Source organism: Castor canadensis, chromosome 3 (assembly GCF_047511655.1).
Source record: "Castor canadensis chromosome 3, mCasCan1.hap1v2, whole genome shotgun sequence".
NCBI lineage: Eukaryota > Metazoa > Chordata > Mammalia > Rodentia > Castoridae > Castor > Castor canadensis.
In genome coordinates this window covers 120,243,118-120,257,149 of record NC_133388.1, presented here as the reverse complement: position 1 = coordinate 120,257,149, position 14,032 = coordinate 120,243,118, and the positions used below count along the sequence as shown (strand labels likewise).

At 38.4% G+C, this 14,032-nt stretch overlaps 1 protein-coding gene across 1 annotated transcript in view; it reads left to right on the top strand.

Annotated features, from left to right (window-relative positions):
• The window catches only part of Prex2 (phosphatidylinositol-3,4,5-trisphosphate dependent Rac exchange factor 2), a 288,123-nt gene that overhangs the window by 106,672 nt on the left and 167,419 nt on the right, over positions 1 to 14,032 (top strand). Inside the window, exons 9-11 of the mRNA XM_074068562.1 lie at positions 2,730 to 2,879; positions 5,635 to 5,779; positions 8,842 to 8,942. Coding sequence (XP_073924663.1) covers positions 2,730 to 2,879; positions 5,635 to 5,779; positions 8,842 to 8,942 — 396 coding nt within the window. The remainder of the gene's footprint in view (positions 1 to 2,729; positions 2,880 to 5,634; positions 5,780 to 8,841; positions 8,943 to 14,032) is intronic.

The following is a 14,032-nucleotide window of genomic DNA, read 5'->3' as shown; positions in this document are numbered from 1 at the left end:
ACTCTAAAATACAGTTTTCTTAACGTTAAATATTCATGAGTACATTGTAATTTTAAAATTTTCCCTGGGAAATTTGTGTGTTAATACTATTGATCACTGGAACGAGGGTTGAATACATTTTTAGACATCAGTCATCAGACGTTTTGAATAAGTATTTTAGCAATACTTGGATGTTGTCCATCTTATGGAATGGAAAATTTATTAAATGGTTACAGTTTGTCCACTGAGATTTATATAGTGTACCAGCTTTGGAAAAACACCATCTCATTAATAAAAGTGCTGAGTTAAGAATAAGGAATTTGTAAACTGTATAGCTTCAAAGTAGTTACAGACTTGTTGAGGTCTGCCCCTTAAATATTTCTGGTTTTAGAACAAATCAGGTACTTGAGACTATTGAACTTGCAAATTCCATTCTCTTTTGGATGCTTTGTATAAATTTACTGTTTTAGATCCATTGAAGCTTGTGAATGTCTGTTTTTCATTTAATAAGTTATTCCTCATTTAAAATATTTAAAAATTCCTACTTAGGGTAAAGGGTTTTGATATAGCTCAGTGACAGAGTGCATGACTACCAAAACAAAACAAAATGAAATGAAAACACCTACTAAGGAGAAACACTGTTGACTTTTCCACAATCTCAATGAGAATGTTCCTTATGGATGAACATAATTCATAATTTGACTCTATTGACAATGTGCTATGATTAAAATGATGAAGCTATTTACATATGACTGTCTCTTTTGAAGTAAATGGGAAGCAATTGCTTACTTGTAGAACATTTGGTAATTATATTATGAAGTCTGAATGCTGTATTTTGAGTCCTGTTATGTGTATATATATAGGCATATATGTATATATATTTGTATATAAATGATCTCAGTTTCTGTACCTTGAAACAGCCACATGCAGTTAGGCACAAGCTCCCATGTCTGCTCCTGGGCTTAATTGTATGATTTCTAAAGGAAGTTTGGAGCAGTCAGCCAGGGCTTCATGGAAGAAGTAGGTGCATTTTAAAAGGATAAAAGAGTCCATGAAACAGGGAGGATAGTGGACTCGACAAACAGGAAAGCAGCAGACAAGCACAGAGTGGTGGAAACACATCAGCATATAGTGGAAAATGGTGTCTGTTAGGTTGAGTGGAGGCAGAAAAATGCCTCAGAGTAAGGTGTACATGTTTGAGTTATTTCAGTGGTGAGATGCCACACTTTCTGAGCTAAGATGTTGGTCTGATGAAAAAATACTGAAGGAAGAGTAAGCAGGATGTGAAGAGGGCAGTGACCTAACTCCAGTAAGGAAGGAAGGGAGACCGAGTTTTAGAGATGGCTCGCCCAGGACGCACACCTGTTATGCCAGGAGCATCGCCCTGGTTCTTTTGGTACGTGAATTTGTGTTCCCCTGGGCTCTGTGGGAAGAATTCGTGCTCATTTTCAAGTAGGCTCTGTGTGACCACTGTGGTTTGCTTTATATAGAGCATGGCTAAGGGGATAACACCATAGTGTGAGTGTGGAATCTTCTAAAAAGCAGTGCAAGATTCATGAAACCAATCATGGGTCTCTCGGGGGACAAGTTAGTGGGGGCTGTAACATGTATAGTTCCAGATGTTTTTGTAGTTACTAAGGAAAATGTGTAGTGTAATTATGAAGTAATAATTTTTATTTTCCCATTAATGCGGGTTAATGCTTATCTGACATGGATTTTGTGGTTCATGCATTAAACACGTAAAGAATGTGAATTAAATACATAAAGACAAAAGTACAAAAATTCCTTTAAAAATGGATTGTAATTTGTTCATGGGGGGAGTTTCTGTATTATTGGAAGTGGTTACTGATTACTGGTGGGCTTATGGCACATATGAAATACAGACTGATGTTTTACCAAATCTAGTGCTGTCTCAAATGTAACCTGAATGTTTTAAAGACCCCACACCTGTACAGAATCATTTGGTGATGATTAATTTGGCCAGGTAAAGCGCCACCAGTTATGTCACTTCTCTACCTCCTATTTGAGCAGAGAGTTGCCATAGAGGGTTTGCTAGTGACATTTTCAAATCCAGCATGACAAAATCGTCAAAAATATGGAAAGGTTTTGAAAAAGAAAATGAGATGTTAACTTATCCTCAAGGAAAAATTGTGAGCTTCTATTCATGGAAGTGTAAGGAATGGTGTGACTTTAAAGAGTCCCTTTCAGCCGGGAGCAGTGAGAATATTGGGCATTTCTGTGCTTCCTTTGATTACAGTTTAGGTGCATGTACCCTAGTATGTTCTATGGACTTGTCCTAATTTTTACTATGCTGTTTATTATAACAGAGAATTTCTTTTTGTGGGGTAAGACTGTCTCTGAAGTGTAGAATATTATATTTACAGAACATTAGAACATTAATTTGGTACCTTAAATGTTTGATTATTGAAAAGAAAATACCCTAAATGTTTTTCTTTTATTGCTTTAGAAACTTGAACAGTACTTTTGGAGAGCAAGTAAATGTTACTTTGTGGTATTTAATTTCATGTACTATGTGTCATATAATTTCATATGCATTAGACATGTTCTATTATAAATACTAACTACATTCATTATATCAACATTTCTGTAGTTTTCCAATGGTTATATTTTTAAGTATACATACTTAAGCTAAATTATTTTGAAGAACTCAGAGGCTTTGGAACTTCCATGAGTTTAATGATCGTGTCATTGTACTATTGAATAATTACTTATTCATTATTCATTTTCAGCTGATTTTCATAGCAGTGGGCACATTGTTGTTAACGGTTGGAAGATACATAACACAGCAAAAAATAAATGGTTTGTGTGCATGGCAAAAACACCTGAAGAAAAGCACGAATGGTTTGAAGCTATTTTAAAAGAAAGAGAACGACGAAAAGGTGGGTATAAGAATCAGGAACCATTATATTCTGGGAAGATTCTAACTTAGCACAAGAGCAGAGAACAGGAAAAAAGATACAAAAAAGCAGATCATTGTGTGATGTTCACTTTGATTTACTATGTGATGTAAGCTACATACTAAAATATTTTTGAATACTTTATTGTTACTAAAATAAAAGGAAAACTTTATACAGTTAGTAACATAGTATGGCTTGCAATGCCTTTTGGTTATACTTGCTTTAAAATTTGTTCAAGTTTCTTTGCACATTGTAAAGCAGTATCACAATCTTTCTTTAAGAGACAGACTTCCATAATGTATTGTAGTGTCTTAGGACCTACAACAATTACTGTCTGTATTTTTGTAGCATACTTAAAATTCCTAGACAAAATATGTTAGCTTCCTAATTACAGATTTAGGTACTGTGTGTGTGTATGTGTTGTTTGTGTATAAACTTTACTTATTGTTAGAATATCATTGAATATGATGCAATGTAACTAATAAGTAGCTTGTTCATATGAGGAGTCCTAGTTATAATTTGCTTCTAGGAAGTGTTTCAAAATGTGTTTGGTGTGGCAACATTCAGGTGTATATGAAGTTTATCTGCAAGAAGACTTTTTTTTATAATTCATTTCAGAAATAGAAATGCTTATATTTCTTCACTTATTGATTTCTTCCATTCTTTTCTCTCTCTCTCTCTTTTTTTTTTTTTTTGTAGTACTGGGGTTTACACTCAGGGTCTTGAACTTGCTAGGCATGTGCTCTATCACTGGAGTCATGCTCCCAGTCTTTTTTGCTTTAGTTTTTTTTTTTTTTTTTTTTTTTTTTTGATAGGTCTCTTTTTTCCTTAGGCTGGCCTGGACTACAACCCTCCTGCCTGCACCTCCTTCATAGCTGGTTTAAAGATACATACTATCACATACAGCTTACTGTTTGAGATTGGGTCTCACTAACATTTTCGCCAGGCTGGCCTTGAACCAGCCCTCCTGCTCTCTGACTCCTGAGTAGCTAAGATTACAGATGTGCACCACCACACCAGGCCTTTGATCGCTTGATTTTTAGGAAAGACAGCACTGTTGATGCCTGAGATTCAGAAATAAAACACCTCATTGGCAGTGAAGTTTCAGAACAGGAAGAGCTCTCTCTTTCATCTGCAAATGTTTTCCCTTGAAGAATATACAAAGTTTCTACTTTGATGAAAATATTCATAGTACACATTTGTTTAAGAATTTCCAATATGTTTTCAAATCATTATTCCCTTGATCTTGGGTAAAGAACCAGATAGAAAAATTTAAAACAAAGATTATGAATGCCTAACTGACTCTAAGATGTGTTGAGCCTAGCAATCCATTCAAGTAGCAAAACAAATAACTTAAAAGATGAATTTTTTTTTGGTCAGGAACCATTTTACTCCCAGAGGCAAAATCTGAAAGAAAAAAAAGTAAGGAAGAAAAGTCTACAAAATTCTTTATGATATCTATCTTTATCAGCCTCTATTCTTGTGGGATTGTTCACTATTACTGGTAAATGTTAGCAGCTTCTCTATTTTAAGAAATAAAAATTTAGTAGAAAATTATCTGTCTTAGGAGACTAACATTATGCAAATATTTCTTCTTCTGCTGCAGTCCTTCCTTGGTTCCATCCACTGATTAAGTGTTAGGAGTCCCAGGATCTCAGATTTGGCACTGGCTGCCTCTAACTCGAGTCCTTGTGTGGCTCATCTATTCCCACTACATTAACTTCTACTTCTACACTGCCAATTTCTCAGTGTTTATGTCCAACCTTGGCCTGTCTCCTGGGCTTCACATCCATGTATTGTACTGACCCCTGGACTCTGCTCAACACTCAGTACAGATGGGCTCTTTGCTGCTCAGATGCCTTCACCCAATAAGCATCCCCACCTCTAAAACTTACTCTCATCTAACCTTGGAAGTCATCCTTCTTTCTTCTCTCCTACAACTAGTTTCTGTGCCCTGTCGGTAGCATTGCTGTCTGTTGCCCAGTGTCATCCTCCTTACCCTGGAGCCCCTTCTTGTTTGCAAGAACTTGAACTTGCTTGAAGTTTTACATTGTCCTTCTAAAAGGTCTTCCTCTTTTAAACCCCTTTCCCTTCAATTTGTTCCCTACACTGTCCGAGTTTTGTTTCCAAAGTAATCAAATTTTCTTTCCTGCTTTCTCCGTCCTGCTGGTTAAAACACTTAGATTTTTTTTAAGTAACTAAGTAAGTTGAAACTGCAAGGACCCTGCCTAACCCATCTGCACATCTATCCTTTCATCTAAAACCTAGGGCTGCGTGTCTGTGTTTCTTGACATTAGTTCTTAGGAATACTTTTTTTCTCTAGAAATGCCTGTTCTTAGTTGTGTATTTGAACATGCCCCTTCTGTAAAAGATTTCTTAACATTTCCCATGTAGAGGTAAGGTACCCTGAATGAGCCTCTGCTGTGTCACAGTTTTCTCCCTGGGCTGTTCCTGGGACTACCCTGTCCAGCTCTGCTGGCTGTATCTGCTGTTCTTACTCAACTGGCTGGACTACTGGACTTTGGGGCAGTGGTACAAAGGTGTCTTCTGCCCTCGGGTGCTTGTCTTGGCTGTCAACCTAGTATACTATGAACTTCTGAAAACTGGCCCTAGTCTTACAGATCTCTGTACCCACAACCTCCAGTACATGGTAGACATGCAATAGATGCTTGTTTAATGAGCAAATGAATGAAGGAACTTCTCAATCACTTGATGTCTTTTCTCTCATTTTTGATAGGTTTAAAATTAGGAATGGAGCAAGACACCTGGGTAATGATCTCTGAACAGGGTGAGAAACTTTATAAAATGATGTGCAAACAAGGAAATCTGATCAAAGACAGGAAAAGAAAACTGACTACATTCCCTAAATGCTTTCTTGGAAGGTAGGGTGAATAATCTGGACACAAGCATTTCATTCATATGTTCACTATTTCATATGATAACTTTCCTTTGATTATTTTGTTCTCTTAAAAATATTCTCCCATGCATTTTGGATACTTCTTTATGGATCCACATTTCCTGGGTCATAGCAGGATGAGGTAATAGAAAGAGAGCCAGAATTATGACCAGATAACATACGACATCTCTCCATTCCTTCTTGACTTCTACAGTTCTGGTATACCATGTCCTGAGAGTAAAGCAGAGGTTGGGGCCAGGCAAGAATTGGCATGGCAGGGAGGCGGGTGTGCCTGTACGGGACAAGATGCAGGTCTGGCATGGAAGTACATACAGAACCTGAAAGTCATAGTTGGTAGTGGATTCAGGTTAGAGAATACTGGAGAGCTGAATTCACAGGTCTAAATTACCGATCAATTCATGATGAAATGGTATGGATGAAGAGTATGAAAAACCTTCTGTAAGGGACTGACTGCAGTGCACCCGTAAGTCTGTGGTTCCAAGGATACTACTATCGAGGAAAAATCAGGAATGCTCAGGATGTATTGAATTCAGTGCTGTGTTGCAGTGCTTGTTGCAGATGCTTCCCTAATGACACGCCACCTTTTGAAAAATCCAAAACTTTTGCTGCATTACTTAAATTAAGCACATCAACTTTTACCTTGCTTTTGGGGTACCATTTGCCTTTTGGGGGGCATATTTTCACAAAACCAAGAGCAGGAAAACACTCAGCAGATCATACATTGATTTAAACATAACTGATGATAACGCATCTTCGTATCAGCTCAGCTGTGTGCTGCACATGTGGGAATTTAAATTTTTTGTTTTTGAAATTTGTTTTGATTTGTTTTCACATTTTTTGACTGTGCTTGCTTCATAATAAATCCACAAACAAGGCAGACTTAGGGTATGTGTCATTTGGTTTCTGCAGTCAGGGCCAGTGGGATGCTCTGTCTGGTTTAATTAATGCAGAACCAATGGGAAGGTTAGCTTTTCCTAGGCTAGACTCTACTGGCAACATATATAATTTCTAATCTTCTAATTCATACTTAGGAGTTTAATAACATTATGCTTTTTTAAAGATGCAGAAATTGGATCAGGGAGCTTAACAAGTTCCAATGTCAATTCTGTAAAAGTAGACTGGAGTAGAAGTTCAAAGCGTAGATTGCAATCAGATTACCTGTGTTCAAATCCTGGTCATACCACTGGCTAGTTTCTGTTTCTTCCTGAAACATGGAGATGGTTGTAGTGCTTAACTCCAATGCCCTCAGGATATCTTTTTAATTAGCTGTGGGTACATACAGCATAACCATAGGCCTCATCTACCCCGCCCCCCAACTCTGAAAAATATAGGCCAGGAATTCCCCTGCCTGCAGGGCAGTGTTGCTCCTGGCAACCATGCTATGTTACAGTCGCCCCAGGTGATGGCTCTTGAACAAAGATTTGCAGAACAGATCTACGTCTGGCTAGACATAGAAGCCTCATGCAGCAAATAGACAAGGTCTCTGGTGACAACTCCACTGCTATAAGTTCCAGGGTCCTTACAGGGATATGCCCATTTGCAAGAGAATCACTTCAAGCTTGGCTTCCCACCAGGTTTTTATAGGCATGCAATGTAGTTATCAGGGATCATTTTTAGCATAGCACTAAGGACACTCTACCTTCTTTAGGGGAACAAAGCTAGAAATTTAGCTCAGGTCAAATTTGTCCTTATTATAGGTGAAAGGGTTTTGCTAACCTTGATCCATGCCATCTCCAATGGTTGTAATGCTTGTTAGTAGTTATGAAGATAAGTAAAGCATTTCCTAGCACATCTGATGCTTAGGATAGATTTAATAAATCTTAGCTGTGGCCTTTGCTGAATAGTACCCCACTGATGCATCACTACAAGTTTGAAATCATGTCTGAGTGAATTATTGTCTTTCGCAGATGTTGTTGGGCACTTCCGTTATTCATGTAGATCCCATAATGAACCCACTCATTAACTTCCTTTCCTACTTCCTCTCCCACTTTAAAAACCATCACATTCTAGCAATATTTAAGTTGGTTCTTTTTCTTATTTGAATTTGTCACTTTTCAGAAATTTGGTGACAGAGTGGAGAGTTATCCTTTAGCAACATCAGCCATCTAAATCCACTGGCATTTCCTAAGAGCTCACTGTGTGCCAGGCACTGTGCTGAGTTCCTGACATGCATCATCACTTCGTACTTTGACCGTACTGTGACACTGGTGTTCTTGTTATTATCTCTATGTTATCAATGCAAAAAACTGAGCCTGAGAGAGCGGTCACATAGCCACAGGATTTGATTTTGTACTGCCTTATTGCAAAGTACATGATATTAACCATTATACTTTACCTTCACAAATCCTTATTCTTTCTCATACTCTTATTTTTTTTGATGATTCTAATTTAGTAAAGGAATAGAATGCACTTTTCCAACATTTTTTGTCTTAAAGTGTATTTCTTAGACTAGAAAATTTTTAGAATTTCATGTCTCTTGATTACTTGACATTAGGCATTTGTTTTGCCATTGATTTTGAAATAAATGGAAAAGAAATTTCCTGATGCTTTCCAAAGCTTTGATTCTTTGGCCTCTATGCCAAAAACAAAATAAGTCTGAAACAAATTCATTAGTTTATGAAAAATTTCAAATGTTAGATTTTTGAAACATGAGCATGATAACATTTTATTTTTAAAATGTGTCTGTATTTAGTGTTCTCTTAATGATTCCATATGACTCTTTGCCTTTATGTGGATTGTAGCCTTCTAATTAAAACTACTCTTAGCATTTGGATTTAAGAGAGGCCTCAGCAAGTAGAATTGTTTATTTAGTATATTTTGGAAGAGTCTCAGTGTGGGACAAGAACAGCCTCTAAAACAGAGTTCATGTTCTGTGATTGGGCCTTGTGTATTTGAAAAATGCCTGTTGAAATGCATTATAAAGATCCCTTTATATTTTGAGACTCCTTTCATAGTTACATCGTGACCACATGGTACATTCTTCTTGGGAAAGAAATTAACTGTCTTTCCACTGACTTTCTGTTGCAGTGAATTTGTTTCATGGCTGTTGGAAATTGGAGAAATTCACAGGCCTGAAGAAGGTGTTCACTTAGGACAAGCATTATTAGAAAATGGGATCATCCACCACGGTAATCATTTTCTTAATTTGCTTATAGAATCTACGTTTTCACAAACTGCCTTGCCTGTATCTTGATCCCACTAATCAGTTTAATTTGTACTTCTCCAGCATTTTCAGTACCTGATGTATATAGAACAGTGTTTTAGGGAGCTTTGGGTTTAGGGTAAGATAGTTTTCAGCCTTTAAAGTGAACAGCCACAACACAGGCAGGCGTTAGACTACAGATAAGAGTTGCGGGGCTGTGGGGGGAGAGTGACTAGTTCTCACTAGAGTTATGGGGGTGTTTCATGGGGTCAGTGGCGTTTGTGCTGGGCAGTGCAGAATGGATAGAGTTCTTACAGAGATAGAAGGGCATTCTTCCCTTGACAGATGATAGCACGCAGCCATAGAAGTTGGAACGTTGATGATGGCTCTTCGGAAACTAGTGTGGAGTCTCATGAGACTAGATAATACACACCATGGAGCAGTGAATCTGGATCTGATCCACTGGAGTATGGGCTTATTCTGAAGGCAGTCAGGAGCTGAGGAATACCTTCGCACACAGGATGATCAGAGATTGGTTCCCCAGCCCCAGTATGGTGGTTCATGTCTGTAATCTCAGTTACTAGGGAGGTGGAGATCAGGAGGATTGCAATTCAAGGTCAGATCAGGCAAAATATTAGAGAGACACCATCTCAACCAAAAATTGGGCATGATAGTTCACATTGTAATCCTAATTACAAGGGAGGCTGGAGTGAACTTTTTCTCTTGCTCCTGTTACTACTGAACCTAACTGGGCCTAACTGGAGTCCATGAGAGATGCAGAAAGGACACAGGATAGACAGACAGACAGACAGAAAGTTGGGGCCGGGTGTGTTGTGCGCTTAGGTGGAGACGCACAACAGCCTAATTGCTTCTTATCTTATTAATCTCTTCTCTTTACTCCACTTCTTTTCTCTGTCTTTTCTTTAAAAGCTTATTCCTTTATAATTCTTTAAAACCTTCTTCTAAAAGTCTTCTTTTCTATTCTCTAAAGTCTCTTTCCTTAGACTCGCTCTGTCCCATGTTTTCTCTTAGTTGTTCTTTAGCATAGTCTCTCTTAGAGTCTTTGCTCTCAGACTTGCACTGTCCCATGTTCTCTTAAGCCTTAGCAATTCCCCTGTAGCAGTTCCCCTGCAGCAATTCTTTTCCATTCAGCAATTCTCCCTCAGCCACTCATTTTCCCCCTTCAGCAACCTCCCTCCAAGCAATCCTCCCTTCAGCAATTTCCCCCATCCAAAAGCCCCGTCCTCCTTCAGGGAGTCTTTTATACCCAGTGGTAAGCAAGGAGGTGGAGCACAACAGTTCTCGGGGGCAGGGGGTGGGGGTGACATTTTAACAGGAGAAACCTTTGTTCCTGCTTCTCTGAACTAAACATCTTAGAAAAAGCAGCTGCTCTGCACCTTACTCTAGCCTTACTCTGGGGCTCTGGCTGTGCTGAACTCAGCCTGCAGAACACTGAGTACCATGTGCTTCTCCTACTCCACTCCCCCAGGGGACACGGATATGAGGATGTGGTCTGAATCCTCTTTTCCCAGGCAAAACTGTGAGACCCCAATCTCAAAAATAACTAAAGGAAAAAAGGGTTGGGGGACATGGTTCAAATGGTAGAGTGCCTGCCTAGTATGTGCAAGGCAGAAAGACAGAGAGAGAGAGAGAGAGAGAGAGAGCGCGCGAGCGAGTGCACTTAGTTCTGTTGCTTCCTTGTAGCACAATAGAACATGATTAGAAAGGCTAGAGAACACCAAGCCCCTTGGGAGGCCTTGCCTTACCTAGGGGTGGAAGGCCCAGACCTCTGCTGGGCTGTGTCCACAGCCATGGAAATAGTAAGACGCATTTGTGAGATTCTGGAGGAGCTGAAGCAGTGTATTTGATTATACCCTCATTTATTATTATTATCCTCGTCAGGATCCCTGAGACAGTTAATTCAGGAGGAGGAGAACACTTGAGAGATGAGAGGATTTGCTAGGAGTGGGCATGAGACATGGGCAGAGGGTTGGCCTCCAGCAAGAGTTTGCAAAGTGTGTACAACTCAGGATAGAAATGAGGTGAGAGACATATTAGGGAATTATTCCGAGAAAAGTACCAGATCCCTGAGGACATTGACAGCAAAAACAGAAAACAAGAAAGCAATGTTATAGGACTAAGGAGGAAAAACTGGAAGAATTTGTAATGTAAAAAGTGGGGGTAGAGAAAAAGAGAGGGAATTATTAATTAATGTGGATCTTTGGCTATGGAATTTTAATGTTTCATGTCCTTTTTAAAGTATAAGGTGTATGGTGCACATGCTTCTGATTTTCTCAGTCACACTGTGGATTGCCTTTATGATTGGTGACACCATTCACCCACTGAGGAATCACCTGCCTAGTGAGACCACTTCTCTCCCTTGCAGGGTCCCCATCTTCATCCCAGTTTCCATCCTCTTTACCACTTTTGCTGTCTGGCTCCATAGCACACTCTTCAGGTAAAGCTGAAGATTCCTTTGAAAGCAGGTAGAAGATAAGACATTCTCCTGTTTATAGAGTCTAGTGGCTTCCCATCAAATGTAAATAAAGTTAGCCCTTTGTCCATGGGCTAAACTTTTCACAATGGCCTACAAAACTTTCTATGACAGGGCATCTGAGGTTGGCTTTTATCGTTTTACTAACTTGTTATACTCTGGCCACCATGGCCTTCTGTCTCTTTCTTCAACACTCCAAGATGTCTACCTATTTAGGATCACTACTCTTCCTGTTGTCATTCAACAAACTGTTTATTAATTCCTCATGCAAGTGAGGGACCTTGCTGAGTGCTAGAGATACAGTATATAAAATGACAAAAATCCCTATACTCATAACTCAAGTTTTCTATGGCATTTGTCAAAAGCCCATCCAATCCCATCATTTCAATATACTGTTTTTCTTTTGAAGAATTTATTTATGTACTTCTTAATCTCTGAAATTACCATGTTGTTTTATTTGTTTCTTTATTTATTCTCTCTCTGTCCCCTGTGCTTACTCTGTCTTCCCATCAATACAGAAGCACCTTTGGAACTGGAGCCTTGTCTGTTGTCACATAGCACATGCCTGCATTGCTCAGCAGATGAACTTAACCAAGAATATTTGCTGAATGAGTGAATAAGGGAATAATTTGATTTTGAGTGTACAGATGATACTTATAAATTGTGTGACATTTTGTACTTGATTCATTAAAACACCTCAAGTATCACATAGATGCTTTTAGCATCTGCTAGGATATAAAGCATTCTGTAACAACTTAATGTAAAAAAAGAAAAGATTTTGAGCTTGATGGCTGCCCTCTTTCCTGCACCTCTTTTCTTCCCCCTATCCCCATGCTCAAGTATATGTTTGGGAACAAGAATAGACTGTACTTATTTTCAATTGAAAATTTTTTGATTGACACAAATGTGATAATTTGATAAGTGTATAATGGGGAAGTCAGCAATTAGCATTTCCATTTTTTTAAACATTTATCATTTTTTTGTGTTATAATGAAGCTCAAACAGGTGACGCAGAGAGAGGTTTTGTGTACAATCAACCATCCTTTGGAAATGGTGGTTCCTTCCTTTCCTGGTCAGACAATGTACTTCCAGGGACTGTTTATTGCAAATAGAACAAAAAAAAAATCTATATCTGGACATCTCTTGTTTATCCCTTTCTTTAGTGAGTCCTTCATTCTATACCCTAGATACTTTTAGGTTTGTAGACATGAACCATGACCTTTATTTCTTTTGGCCTAGCAGTTTAAAGCCTTTTTTTTGTCCTGTCTATTACCAAGAAACCCAGCTACTAACATATTTTTTACAGAAAGGAGGAAATCCACTAGGATGAGAGAAATAATATTTTTCAGGGGATATTGGGAAGGAAAACTATATTGGTCAATACTAGCTACTTTAACAGATCTCTTCAATATAGTAGCTTACAGTATAGAAGCTAGTTTTTCCTCATGTGAAAGTCCAGTCTGTGGTGGAGGATGAGCCTGTGTGCTCTGCCTCCTGCAGGTGTAGGCATTTGGTGTAGGCTCAGCTATCCACAACGCATGGCTCCAAAAGTTCACCTTGAAATTTTATTTTAATTTTTTTGGTGATGCAGGAATTCGAACTCAAGTCTTGTGCTTGCTAGGCAGGCATTCTGCTGTTTGAGTCATGGCCCCAGCCTGGAAATTTTATTTTTAATGAGCTTATATATCACTCATTTATGTACATGTTCTTGGCCATGGCTCTGTTACATGGCCACTCTTGACTGCCAGAAAAACTGAGAAATGAGTATAAATGCATGCCCATGGGAAACCAAAGCTACAATAATTTGATAAACAACTACCCAATTTCTGTATTGAGCATAGTTCTCAGGTCAATAGGTCTATGGAATTAAACTAAATACACAGTAATCATTGTGCCTGTGTCTGTGTGTGTGCGCATGTGCTATATAGGCACATGTAAATGTTTATAGTGATATCAGCATGAATGAACTTTTAACATTCATAATTTAAATTGAAATTTTCAGTTGAGTTTTCTCAATTGAGATTGACTTCTGTGGTCAATTGGAATGATTTCAAACCTTTATAAGTTAGAACTAACAAAAATTGATCATAAAATACCTGTCAACAATTGATAATACTATTTAAATTGTTTAAAATGGTGGATGTACCAGTTTTCATACCTCTGTGGTATTATTTACTATATTCTGGAAAGCGCTACACTGAGTTTGGGGACGGTGTACTTTCCTTTTTGTCTATGAAGAACCTTGTAGTAGATAAACTACATGAGAGAGCTAGAAAGGGTCAGGATGCAGGGGGAGGGTGTCATTTCCAAGGAGAAGGAGTTATTTCCATGTTGCCTTTTTTCTCCTGCTCTTATGTTTTGTCAAAGTAGATCTAGGAATTGTAGGAGGAATTATTGCTTTCTTGCCTAGTTAAGATATAACTACTAGGGGTGGGATTTTAATTCACTTTACGGTTACACAAGTGTGTTACTACATTACCCAAGGACTGGAACAGTCAGTCGTGTGTGTTGAAGTTGATTGCAAGTTAATTAAAAATGTATTTGGAATAATACTTATTAACTGTCTCATAGCTTCTTCTTTG